The sequence below is a fragment of the Eurytemora carolleeae genome, unplaced genomic scaffold (genome assembly GCF_000591075.1).
Source record: "Eurytemora carolleeae unplaced genomic scaffold, Eaff_2.0 scaffold266, whole genome shotgun sequence".
In the NCBI taxonomy this organism is placed as follows: Eukaryota; Metazoa; Arthropoda; class Copepoda; order Calanoida; family Temoridae; genus Eurytemora; species Eurytemora carolleeae.
Window position 1 is genome coordinate 223,061 of NW_019396291.1, and position 12,074 is coordinate 235,134.

Consider the following 12,074-nt stretch of genomic DNA (forward strand, 5'->3'; position numbering starts at 1 on the left):
TACCTAGGTGTTGATGTGCGACACCCTGTACCTAGGTGTTGATGTGCGACACCCTGTACCTAGGTGTTGATGTGAGACACCCTGTACCTAGGTGTTGATGTGGGACACCCTGTACCTAGGTGATTGATGTGAGACACCCTGTACCTAGGTGTTGATGTTCGAAACCCTGCAAATCTGTGAAAGCTCGGTTTTTTACCAAGTTGGGTGTTTTCATCATAAAACACACGGTTACGCCCAGGGGCGTAAAGAAGGAATTTCAAGGGGGGGGGTAAATAATAGTTTTTAAAGCTCCCCCCCCCCCTATCTGTATAAATGGGCAACATTTCCGCGAAGACAAACAAATTACTTCAAAGCAAACGAAACAGTTCGTAAATCGTAAACGATGATATTGTTCAGAAAAATTAAGGAACAAATAACCATCAAATTAAATCGATTGTTCAGAGTTGTAATAAACCGATTATTTTTTTTTTCAAAACCAACAAGAAAAACTAAAATAAATAAAAAAATCGTTCACAATTGTTCGCTTTTCAGTGATCAGTTCTCCAAAGATTTCTAAATCTATTGTTTAAAAGAATTTAAAAACTTTTACTTGTAACTAACAACTTTTTGAAACAAACTTTTTCAAAAAAGCTATTGTTTTTTTACTGAATGAACGATTTTATTGAACAAACAATTTTTACTGAATGAATGATATTTTACTGAACGAACGGTCTCATTGAACAAACAATCTAATTAAATGATCGTTTAGTTGGAAAACGAACAAAATAGATGGAGAATGAACGAAAATTATGAAAACAAATCAAATCAAATTTTCAAATTAAATGAATGAAATAAACGAAATGGGTCATTAATGAACGATAAACTGATGAATTGAAAAAAGCCTAACTCGCCCATCACTAACCTCATCACATCCAGCAGAAAAAAAGCATTGTGCATAAAATCTTTTGAAACTCTCTACACAGAAGAACACAATCTATTGATTTTCTTGTTATTTATATTAAAAAAGACCTGAAATAATTACATTGTTTATTTCAATAAACTGTTGTAAATGAACCTAAAAGCAAACAAAGGAACTACTACATAATATGAAAAAAGTTGAACGAACATAAATAAAATTTCTGGCATTTGTTGGTTCAATAATCTTATAAAATCATTTTCATCGGCTCTCTCCAGATCAAAATCATCAGGAAGATATGCTCCAAATGGAATAACCTTAGAATGATGGCTTCCATAGTTTCTCAGCTTTGCAATAAGTCCTAAAAGATAAGTGATGAATAAAAGAGGCAACTATCAAATTTGGTGATCATAATGGTCCAAACCATAAAAGTGTAAAATTTATCCCTTGACCAAAACCAGTGGCATTATATTTATAATGTTGCTACATTTTTATGTTTAATTTAATCTAGGTTCATCTATGAAATTGCAAGAACTCGTTGAACTACATAGAGATGGTTCAACCCCATATTTTTTATGGCTGCACTGGTTCAAATTGTATTTTTAAATGTTGATCTACCCTATTTACCAAGGGCTGAGTTATATTTAAGCCAATAGATTGATAAACTCGATATATGCGGCACTCTGATTGGTTGGAATTCGACCGATTTCCATGCATCAGCTGCCATCACATTAGGGTTGTAATGATTAAAACCTTGAACTTTGAATCGGTGAATAAGGATTTGAGTCAGTGAGCACTTGAGAAGTAGTTGAACCGTAGTCTGTAGTTCAGTTACCTCTCTACAAAACTATTACCTGCTTGAGGACCAATGGGAGCCGTTTTATGCAGAATATCTCCCCTGAAATTTTAATTACAAAATTTCGCGAAATATATTGATATTAATTGTAATTATAGATAAAATTGATACTTCTGAAAATGTTTCAGTAACAAATTAGAAAATCCATTATATTGACATTTGAAAATTAACACTATGGTTTTTTTTTCAAAAAACAACAGTTACAGTTAAAGTAACATTTACATCTAAAATTACAACAAACAACAGTTACAGTAAAAGTAACATTTACATCTAAAATTACAACAAACAACAGTTACAGTAAAAGTAACATTTTTATCTAAAATTACAATAAACAACAGTTACAGTTAAAGTAACATTTACATCTAAAATTACAATAAACATCAGTTAAAGTTAAAGTAACATTTACATCTAAAATTACAATAAACATCAGTTACAGTTAAAGTAACATTGACATCTAAAATTACAAAATAATAATCGAAACACATCAGATGCATAGTGACAAATTTACCTGAAAGTGGTTGGGGCATTTTTTACTTGCTCTTCTGCTTCAGCTAACAAGGACTTAACTAAAAATCATGTTGGGGTCGGATGGCGTTCAGATAAAAAACAATGAAGTTTTCGCAAATTATTGCAAAATGAACATTAAAAAGTTATGATAAAAGAATTTTTTGAATTTGTAATCCTAAACTATAACACGAACTTTTGGTGTTAAATGCCAAAATAAATTTAAAGGATCAAAAAGGGGCTTAACATATTTCATATAAGAAATGGAAGATTTTCAAATCAACTGAAAAATCTGAAACAAAAAAAGTATTATTAAAATGTTTAATCTAATTAAATATTTTAAAAATGATTGAAAATGTGTTATGTTGTCTAATTGCTAACATACCTAGGTCAGGATGTTGAAAAGCCAGGTTATTTAGTTCTTGGGGATCTTCCTCCAAATTATAAAGTCCAATTGTTGGGTATTCAATACTGTGCTGATTTCTCCAGTAATCTTGCAAAATAAATCTATCAAGAAAACAACACTTAAATTTGACAATGTTAGAAGAAACTGTAATTCAAAGTTTTATCTTTGAAATTTGAAAATATAGAGCATTACATGTAGTGCTGGGTAGAGTTCATTTAAATCGTTAATGAAACGGATTAGCCATTGCTGAAAAAAATTAACGGTTGAAAACGAAAACAATACAGATGTGTTTAATAAATGACAACTTTTTTTGTTTGTTTGTTAAAATTGCATGAAACTTGCAAAAATTTGGAAATTTTAAAGACTTTTTTAAAAATTTGTTTGTAAATCCAATTTAACAAACCGTTAGCACCCTTAAATCTGTAAACAATCGTTAACAATCGATTTGACAAACCGTTAATGCCGTTAATTGAAAATTCTTCCGTTAACGCTGTTAATAAGATTGAGATCGTTAACTAACTGTAACTTTTAAAAAAATGGTTAATACTGGTAACAAAACGAACATTTCGTTCTTACCTTTAAACTAACGGCTACCTGAAAAAAATGTTAACGGTTGGTACTAACGAAACGGCTATAAAAAGTTAGAACATGATAGCAAATGACTGTAAATGACTTAGAAATTTCTTCTCCTGTTGCTGTGTGGTTTATATTGCAATTAATGATAAAAGTATAAAAATATTGACCATGGTATGTAAATCTCTATAAAGGTATTTTTATGCATAACATTTTCGTAGAAATTATCATTTTTTCTTTTTTTTTGGGGGGGGGAGGGGTTAAATTACCAAAACAAAATAAGTAATGCCCTACTAAAAGAGAACCCGTTCACATTTTTGAATTTTTAATAAGTTTAAATTACCTAAATCTGTTTTGTAAGGTTTCTCCATCAAATTTGTGTCAGAGCGTGTGTTTCTTATTGATGAGAGTCCACCAACATTAGGGGAATCTAATTTAGTTTCATAAAATATAACAAAAATATTTTAATGTAAATTAGACTTGAAAACTTTATCAGCATTCCCAAATAAACATCTGAAATAATTTATGCTTTTTGTCTCTTCTAAAAATGGTCTATCACAAAGTTTTTTAAAAAGTTGTATACATTTTTCTCTGTAAAAGGAATTGAGTTTTTGTCACAAACTCAAATTTTCTGATCCCTATATCTATGCAACCTTATGGTATACCTCTGAAATTTCAAAGATTATTTTATTCAACAGAATTCATAGTTTGAAATATCAAAGGTTGCAAATATATAAGGATTAGAAAATCAGAGTTTGTGGCAAAGTCTCAAATTCTTTTATTGATAATTTATCTTTCCTCAAGTGTCTTTTGTAAAGTAAAGATTTTTGTAGCTCGGTAAAGTTTAGAAAATATTTAAAAACCACATGGAAGAAAGATGTTTCCCATATTTATTGTTTGATATTTATCTAATTTATCATTTTATCCAAATAGATTCTAGTACAATAGATGGCAAAGTAGAATTTGTATACTCTCAGTACAGTTGTATTCTGTCGTCACAAGTGTCAACTCAGCCTTTGTGTCCGACAAAATTATTAATAATAGTGATAATTTTAGAATAAAGTGCTTATCTTACAATAAAATAAATGCAATTTTATGTAATCTTCATTTTCTGTATTTACACTTTTTATTTAATCTTGGAAAACATGTCAACTAATGTGAGAAAATTGTGTTTTCCATGTTATATTTGACACTTGTGACGTCGTGTATAATTGTTCAATTTCTCTGTTGCCTCCTATTGTGATAATCTATTTGATTTTATCCATCTATTTATTTAATTTTTATGATTTCCTATGAAGACCCAGAGAATGTATTGAATAAAGATTGTATTTTGGGTTGGTGTAATGAAGTCCATGGCTTTAATGATAATATCTGAAACAGCAGAATTAATATTTTATATTTCTTGATTTTTAAAAAAGCTGATAATGATATACCTCTTAATTTATCTCTCCAATTTCCATTTTCAACCAACCAACCTTAATATAATTATACAGTGAATCCCAGATATATGAATACATGACCTTCATTAAATTTTTTGATAATTCTAAAGAAACTTTTTTTATTTTTAATTCAATGTAAATTAATAGCCCTGAAATATGAATACAGTTGATATATTAATATTGAACTCATTTTTCCGCGGCATTTGATCTTAAAATCTGTATTACGACATTATAAAAAACTCTTGCTTTGTATTCATATATCTGGGATTCACTGTAGGTTTCTATGCTCTAAAATGAATGAAAGGGACTGTAAGTGTAATTTCAAGTGACCCTCCATGCAAAGATGACAATGCTCAATTCGCAACGGTACCCTCGAAAGTTTTGTCTGATCAACTGTGACTCATCAATGTGTATAACTAGAAAACCCACAATATCTTCCATATTATGGAACAGATTAAGGTTTCAAGGGTATTGTCGTGAATCAGGCTTTCCCATCTTTGCATGGAGGTTCGATCTCGAAATTACACTTACAGTCCCTTTAATTTAAATGTTTGTGGAGTTGAAACTGAACCATGATGCAACTATGAATCAATGAATAATATTTTTTGATATATTTATAATTTAGGATTTTTTAACCTGTTGTAGTCTCATTGTACACCCGATCAAAGATAAGTGGTAGATAGTGATGTCCCACAATTATTTTCCATGGTCCTTTTCTTAAAATATAAATAATCTAGAACTTCAAGAGCTAGCCCTTTTTTCGTAATTGTAAAACTTATTCTTCAGCGTATATTTTGGTGCATTTGGAAAATTAATAATTGTGAACATATTTTTAACTTTGTCCAGCAGTTTTGAAGGTTATTAGATACAAATAATCAAACAAACAAACAAATAAACATAAATTATAAAAAAATTCAATTTTGAAAAATCGGAAGTGAAGTTACCTGAAAGCATGACTGTCTCTATCAATATCTCTATGAATATGAACAGATTCCCGGACTCCATTTTTCTCTTTTTTCACTAAAATTTTTTTTTTTTACTTATTACTTTATGGATCTGATTGACAGTATTTAGCAAGCGGTAAACAACTCTGGACTTTATTGAGCTTGTTGGAATGTTCGCCATCAATCACAGAAGTTAAACAAATTTGGATTCATGAGTTTACCTAAAGATTGAAGCTGGTTTATGCCATCCAGTTCCACACCTTTTTCTACCTTCTATAGATCAACCAAAAAATAGATTAATCATGATTGTTAATAGTAAAAAATTAAATTTTTTCATGGTTTTCTCTTTGATTTAGAAAATTTGACGGATGCTTTTATTAAATTATTCAAGTTGATTCCTTTGTAGAATTGATCATAGCCAAGAAGGTTGGAAAGAAGTCAGTCACGTGGAAGAGACCCTGATAATAAAACAAAGTCAGTTTTTCCATACAGAGGTCTAATGAAGTAACAATATGAGCTGTTTAAAAGTCTTCTTGTAACCTTAGATGTGTTCTTAATTCGAACATTTGAATTAATATTTTATTTTCCCAAAGTAAAGAAACCTTTTAAACATCTGTAAAGTGGTAATGATTTTCAAAACTATGTGAAAAAATTCAAATGATAAAATTGAGCATTTAGAAGCAATTTTTACCTGAAAATCATATCCTTCTCCCAGTTGTTTAGGAGCATAAATAAATCCTGGAGCTCTTACTCCACCCTCCCACATTGTAGATTTGCCACCTCTTAAAATAAAATAAAAAATCTAAATTAATCAAATAATGTTTTTTCTTTTCTAAAGTAAAATTATTTCTAAATTCCTAAGGTAAACATTTTCTAAATATCTATAGCAAAAATGTTCTTAATCAATTTATAAATGTTTCTTCTCTGTCTGTTTGTATCATTTGTATCCAATAAACGTCGAAATGGCTGAATCAATTGGCCCCAAATTTGTGTAGCAATTTTTGTTTGGAATTTATTTATAATTTTTGAAAATCACGTATTTAATCCGAAAATCCGCAAAAGTTTGTGTTTTCTGAAAACTGCGTTTTAAAAAGTAAGAAGTTAAGATTGTTACTGGAAGTGTCCTATAAACCACTCTTTTCAGATTTATTCAGGGTAAATTCAAAATATTTATTTATACTTGAGTGGATAATTTAGAGCGCCTGCATAAGGAACACCTCCGTTGTCTGTAGAAAATGCTATGATTGTGTTATCAAGCTCACCACTCTCTCTGATAAGACATTTCTCATTAACTATTATTAGGTTTTGCAAGAATAAATTAGTTGTTGTAAAAATAACAAAAAATATATGATTAACCCTATCCGTATTGGGCTATTTTTGTCAATATAGATTGTGGGGCGGGGGGGGGTCATGATTTTCCCCTTAGAGTTGAGAAAGAGGAATATGATACATGTGAATGTCCCTAGTCCAACTTTTTCAGGCCAGCTTATTTTAAAATCAAACCCCTGCTTTATTGGTTAGGTTGAGGGAGGTTTAAAACGTCACCTTCCCTATCCTTTGCAATATGCATCGATTTGTTTTCAATTTTGAAATTGGAAAAGTGAAAAAGTTAGAGCATTCAAGTTTAAGCCGTTTCTTGGTCAAAACAAAACCATACATACACCCCCCCCCCCTTAATCATGATAGGGTTAAGAAATATTTTCCTGAGAAGATCAATTATTTTTCCAAACCCCTCATCTACTCCAGCAACCATCGCACAACTAAAAAAAAGGGTTAAATAGTAGAAAACAATATGAAGAGATATATTATCCAATACCTCATCATTCTTCTGTCATTTTCAATATGTTTGCATTTTTCCTGGAGTCTCGCCGGTGCCTATCACAAAGAAATGTAAGAGAATTTATATAATACATTTCATCTAAATTTGTGTTTTTAGGAATTATTTCTTTTTTAAATATGTAGATATATTAGAATATGTATTTATAAATCAATTGCAAACAAAGTGACATCATTACAGGACTACTTTTTAAGCATATAAATATAGAAAATGGAAGGATCATTAAGATCAGGAAGGGAAAGGAAGAAGAAGCAAGAAGAGGCTGCTTGATTTACCTAAAGTAGACCATGAGGGACAGGATGGGAAAGTTAGAGAAAGAAAGGACTGGTGGTTTTATCTGAAGTGGATCATGAGGGTCAGGAATCAGGATGGATATGTAGAGAATGAAAGGACTGCTGGATTTACCTGAAGTGGATCATGAGGGGCAGGATGGGAAAGGTAGAGAAAGAATGGACTGTTGGATTTACCTGAAGAGGATCATGAGGGGCAGGATGGGAAAGGTAGAGAAAGAATGGACTGCTGGATTTATCTTCAACATGTTTTTGCACCACACTGAATATGGAGCATCTTGCTTACAAAAGAAACTGAAAAGTTGGTGTTTTGAAGGATTTTATGAAACCGTTCGTTAACGTATGGTTTAAAAAAAGTCTAAATGTGCCCAGCCCCATAACAGAGTTGCTGTTAAAAAGGTCTCTTTTTACTTTTTTAATGCTTCACTTTCCTCAGTGCTTCTGTGTTAAACAAATCAGTTGAATAAGTCACATTTTCATATTCGACATTAAAGTCTCTCCAGAAGTCATATCTGAAAATAAAACAAGAATTTGATGTAAATGTATTCAGCTGATTTGAGTCAATGTACCTTCCAGATCCACACTGCTTGGTATAATGGTTGAAGCCCCCACCTAGTAATATGATATTATAATAAGATTTAAGATCTAAAACGAAATTAAAATTGATCTCTTACCTAGCAGACCATAAAAGTGTTTGAATCCTCTATTTCTGGGATGATATTTCAACATGCTACTGCCAAGATGCCATTTACCGACTAGATAGGTTTCATAACCCTCTGATTCCAAGTGCTCAGCCATAGTGGGATACTGAAGAAAATCATGTTCTTTACATAATAAATGTTATTTTATGAACAAAGGTTTTCATTTGCATTTCAAGATAGACATGCCGAATTTTAAACATCGCCAAATAAACCTTCGTCCAAGGAAATGTGATTTAAAGATATCCTTCTTTTTCTATCTTAAAATTGATGATACTAAATTGTGGATTCTTTACAGAATTTCTCAGCTGATTGACATAAAAGGAAGTAAAAGTTCGAATATACATGAGCTTACTTTAGGATGAAGTCCTCCTGGATTACCCCGCATAAGTGCAAGGGAGACCCCGACATTAGCCGCATATCTTCCAGTCATAAGAGCTGCTCTTGTTGGACTACAGGTTGGATGAACATAATAGTTGAACAATCTTAATTAATAATTAAATCACTTAAAACTAAATTAAATTGCATTTAAGATTGAATTATTTTATATTTTTAATCATAAAGATTAATTAAAGTTAACAAAAATTCTTTAAATTCAAAATTTATAACCGGACAAAATTCCTGTGCTCATACTTATTCGAAAAATCAATACTAGAGGAGCTACGAGGTCACAAAGCCGTGTCAGTAATGTAGTTCTCTTTGCCCAAAGTTTGCCTACTTCTTACCAAGAAACTATATACAGGAACGCCCAACTCAGATATACGCAAATTTTGTACTGCACACTGTGGGAGGAATGTAAACAAACCCAGTGCCCCCACAGAAATTGAAGGGAAAGGACTACAGCTCTGGTGTGATATTACAGTCCAACAAAAAACAAGTTAATATATCAAGTTAGAGCGAATACTTATAATTTTTGGCTTTCTGGTCAATATGGAAAATACAACAGCAATATATTCTTATTCCACCCCTTGGGCCCTTTTCTCTCAAAAAAATGATGCGCTGCCCCTGAGTTCTTTGTTTGGATCTCCTCCCACTGCAGTACACAGATTTGACTCATGAGTTATGGCAGTTCCTGGTCTATATATTTCTTGCTTCTTACAATCATAACTTCTTACTATCACTGGTCATTTCTGTTTTTCAATTATAAATTGTAAACTTATAGTTAAGTTTATGTTGCCGAATGAAGTATTTGTTCAAATTGCACATGCCAGCAATAATAAAAATGAAAATCTTATAGTTAAGTTTATGTTGCCGAATGAAGTATTTATTCAAATTGCACATGCCAGCAATAATAAAAATGAAAATCTTATAGTTGAGTTTATGTTGCCGAATAAAGTATTTATTCAAATTGCACATGCCAGCAAAAATAAAAATACAAATCTTAAAATGTTAGGCTTTTAATTTTCTTAATCATACCTGACCGAATCAGCAGCAATGGCATCAATATTATCAGTAATAAATGGAGATTCAGGATTTCTAAATAATGGACATTTTTTGTTTGTTTTTTAATTTCCTATTATTCAACTTTCAAACAAAGTTTTGCAAGCAAGTTGAGGAATTGATTTTTGCCACAAACTTAGATTTAGATTAATCCCTATAATTTTGCAACCCAATATCATATACCTTAGATGTTTTCTATGATTTCTGTTGGATCAAATAATTAAATCATATAAGAAGTTTGAAATAACTAAGATTCACACCGTCAGGTTGCAAAGATAAACGGATGAGAAAATTTGAGTTTGAAAGTTTTGAAATTGTGAATATTTTAAAAAAATTTAATTTTACCTAAATTTAACATCCGCTGAACCCATATCATCAGTCAACCTGGAATATTTAAAGTATTTATTTTGCCAAAATCTCAATGCTTTTGAAAATTGTTGATAAATTCAAAGTCTAAATCACAGAAAAACAAAACTTTTCTTTGTATGTTTTGACTCATTTTGGAATGCACATTTGGTTCACCTAAATTTTTATTTTTTTTTATCTTGATTTATATTTGTTTTAAAATTTTTGTATTAATTAATAATAGTTTTACATTGAGTTGCAATTTTTTACATATTTTACATTTGTTTTATATTGATTAGTATTAGTTTTACATTGAGTTTCAACTTTTTACATATTTTACATTTGTTTTATATTGATTTATATTTGTTTAAATTAATTTTCATATGCTTTAATTAATCTATATTCGATTTTTTATTGATTAACATTTGTTTGATATTGATTTCTTATTTTATTTAACTTGATTTATTTTTGCTTTTTTATTTAAATTTGTTAGATATTGAATTTTTCTAATCGATTAATTTGTTTGATATTAATGGATATTTTAAGTGTCATGGTTCAAATAGTAAAAGTTTGAAATATCAAATATTTAGACCATCATATTGCCAAAATATAGGAAATAGAAATTATGATTTGAGGCTAAAAATCTTCTTTTCTTTGTTTAAACTTACATGAAGATGATGTTTGGTTGTTTTCCTTCCACCCCTGGATTTAATATGAATATAAGAATACATTTAAATATTGTTATCAGCATGCTCAATACAACTTAAACACTAATTTGAATATTCAGCAATATAGTTTCAGGGGGGGAATGACGATTGTCACAAAAAGCATAAATAAAAAAAATATTTTTTTACCTTAAAAATAAAACCTTTTTAAGTTATTTTGCAAATACACCTTTTGACATCTAGCAAAAAAATATATTCTAATAACAATTTCAGCTTAAAAATGTTGCTTTTCAAGTTGCGATTTTTCATCGTATTTAAAAAAAAACTTCTTGAACATTTTTTTTATTTGACTGGTTGATTTTTAACAAATGGAAACAGTTGAACTTTTGCGAAAAAGTTTGCGAAATGCGACCGAAACGTTTCGTTCAATGACACATTCCACATTTTTTTGTTTCTGAACTTTTCTTTTTCGACTGAGGTCGTTTTTTGAAAGTATTGGTCTGAGGCTGTTCAAATTTTTCGACTTTTCTAAATAGTACATGCCCCTCCCTTTAAGATACTGGGCTTTGATACCTACTGCCTAGGTCCTCAGGCACACTGCCGGCCTGAATGCCTTATTTCACATTTATCAGACCAAATCCCAATTTATACCTACTTCATGTCATTGGATTTCAACATTTTATAGCTCTTTGGAAAGCCTTCAACACAATATTGCAAAATTTCTGCAAAGAAATTTGGCGTTGAGGTTTGCACAGACGTCTTAAATGGGAAATTGCACAATTTTAGTTTTTCTTAAACATATATTAAAATTTAGAAATTTTGCAAATATTTTTGCATATTTGAATTCTCTAGATCAAGAACTTTTCAAAAATGTATAATTTATCATTATAGTTTTTTCATAAATTTACATTCTTTGTGCGTAACCCTGTAGTGTATATCTAAATCTTTCAAATTCGAAATTTAATATTTTAACTTTTCTAAAAAGTTTGGATAACTCTTTTTTTGGCGGGAAAAATCTTATTTTTATGTAAAGAAAAGTTCTAGGAATACTTAAAAGTCAAGTAAGATAGTTATTTTATTTATTTTTCTGTGCAGTGTACATTTGTGCTAAGATACGAAAACATTTAAAAACAAACATGAAAGCTAAAAAATAACAAATAAACGTCTGTCAGAGATAAGTGA

The 12,074-nt window shown here is 30.2% G+C and overlaps 1 protein-coding gene across 1 annotated transcript; it reads right to left on the minus strand.

The window, feature by feature from the left end:
* Positions 1–1,012: 1,012 nt before the first annotated feature.
* On the minus strand, positions 1,013–10,984 carry LOC111700305 (arylsulfatase B). Its single transcript, XM_023471177.1, has 23 exons — positions 10,896–10,984; positions 10,228–10,266; positions 9,859–9,918; positions 8,798–8,927; positions 8,419–8,551; positions 8,314–8,356; positions 8,176–8,256; positions 7,922–8,006; positions 7,434–7,492; positions 7,321–7,377; positions 6,798–6,887; positions 6,309–6,399; positions 6,016–6,075; positions 5,839–5,890; positions 5,618–5,693; positions 5,310–5,389; positions 4,668–4,709; positions 4,525–4,605; positions 3,578–3,664; positions 2,641–2,748; positions 2,260–2,317; positions 1,750–1,793; positions 1,013–1,256 (listed from the first exon to the last, which is right to left on the minus strand). The coding sequence occupies exons 1-23, from the start codon at positions 10,976–10,978 to the stop codon at positions 1,027–1,029; spliced, it is 1,869 nt and encodes a 622-aa protein (XP_023326945.1). The 5' UTR covers positions 10,979–10,984; the 3' UTR covers positions 1,013–1,026.
* Positions 10,985–12,074: the final 1,090 nt, after the last annotated feature.

Excerpts from the sequence above, each read along its gene's own strand:
- LOC111700305 (XM_023471177.1), bottom strand. The coding sequence starts at position 10,978 with ATGCTGATAACAATATTTAAATGTATTCTTATATTCATATTAAATCCA. Across the intron at positions 6,888-7,320 it reads AAAATAATTGATCTTCTCAG|AGAGAGTGGTGAGCTTGATA; the intron begins GAAAATATTTCT and ends ATGTCTTATCAG. Across the intron at positions 2,749-3,577 it reads ACCTTACAAAACAGATTTAG|ATTACTGGAGAAATCAGCAC; the intron begins GTAATTTAAACT and ends TTATTTTGCAAG.